Below are 1,319 nucleotides of genomic sequence, written 5' to 3'. Positions count from 1 at the left end.
TGCGGATAACATAAGCCAGGTTCGGTCCAAAATTTAAGATGTCATACAATAATAAAAACTTGTTAATGACAACTTACACTTGCTTATGTGGAATATTGTAGGCTAACTTCGATGGTTGGAGTGGTGATGATGGCTATGAGCATGAGGATGGAGCTAATATGGACATTGAGGAGGCTGAAATCCAGCAACGTGCGCTGGAGACACAGTTAAAGGTTATGGGTATGACATTTGCATCACAATGGGAGGCTTACATGTTCTATAATAACTATGCCAAAGACCGTGGATTCAGTATCAGAAAAGATAAGGTGAAACGAGGAAAAGGACTTTTAACCACTATTCGGTATAGGCGATACGTTTGCTCGAGGGCAGGAAAATGTCTCAGTAAATTTTTAAACCCGGAAGGCCGTACCCGCAGGCTAAGACCTGAGACTCGTTGCGAGTGTGGCGCACATTTAGTCGTGAAGTTGGACAAAGGAGGTGGAGTTTGGTTCGTGGCAGCTTTTATGGATGATCACAACCATTTGTTGGCTTGAGCAAATGAGGTGGTATTTCGGCGGTCACATGTAGTGATGGGAGATCACCGGATAGCTGAGATCTTGGAGATGGAAGGAGCTGGGATCAAAAAGCATATCATCGTCGACAACTTCATTAGCAGGTATGGCTCGTATGATAAGTGTGGGTTTCTGAGACGAGATGTCTACAACCTATGTTGCCGAGAAAAAATGAAGTTGATTGCGAAGGGTGATGCTAACACGGCAATCGGGATTATGAGGAGCAGAAAGGAGAAGGATCCAGACTTTTTCTTTGAGTACGTGCTCGATAAGGAGGGTCGTTTGAAGAGCATGTTCTGGTGCGATGCACAGTCGCGGCGGGACTATCAGTTGTATGGAGATGTGACTGTGTTTGACAGCACGTATAAGATGAACAGATATGGTATGCCGTTCATCCCCTTTGTTGGTGTAAATAATCACCGTTGCACCACAGTTTTTGGTTGTGCCATTGTGTCCGACGAGACCGAAGCGACGTACGTGTGGCTGCTCTAGACATTCCTGAAGGCCAATTGTCAGAAGAAGCCAAGGTCAATCATCACAGATAGAGACGCTGCAATGATACGAGCTATTCGGTTGGTTTTGGTTGATGTGTTGCACCGTCTCTGCTCATGGCACATGGAAAAAATATGCAGAAGCACCTTAATTACAAATCGCTAAATGAGTTCAGGGCACTCTTGTACTACTCCACCTCTCCAGCCAACTTTGAGGCGAGATGGCACGCTTTTGTTCGTAAATGGAATGCTGATAAAACAGAAGAGTGGCTGCGTA

General features: G+C 45.2%; 1 protein-coding gene across 1 annotated transcript; it reads left to right on the top strand.

The window, feature by feature from the left end:
* Positions 1 to 569: 569 nt before the first annotated feature.
* LOC109767338 (protein FAR1-RELATED SEQUENCE 5-like) lies at positions 570 to 1,043 on the top strand. Its single transcript, XM_020326104.1, has one exon. It carries the CDS (start codon positions 570 to 572, stop codon positions 1,041 to 1,043), a length of 474 nt encoding a protein of 157 aa, XP_020181693.1.
* The last annotated feature ends 276 nt before the right edge of the window (positions 1,044 to 1,319 follow it).

This window comes from Aegilops tauschii, chromosome 7, assembly GCF_002575655.3.
Source record: "Aegilops tauschii subsp. strangulata cultivar AL8/78 chromosome 7, Aet v6.0, whole genome shotgun sequence".
NCBI lineage: Eukaryota > Viridiplantae > Streptophyta > Magnoliopsida > Poales > Poaceae > Aegilops > Aegilops tauschii.
This window is presented reverse-complemented; position numbering and strand designations above follow the sequence as displayed.

Bases quoted from the DNA above. Each gene is read 5' to 3' on its own strand.
- LOC109767338 (XM_020326104.1), top strand. From the start codon at position 570: ATGGGAGATCACCGGATAGCTGAGATCTTGGAGATGGAAGGAGCTGGG.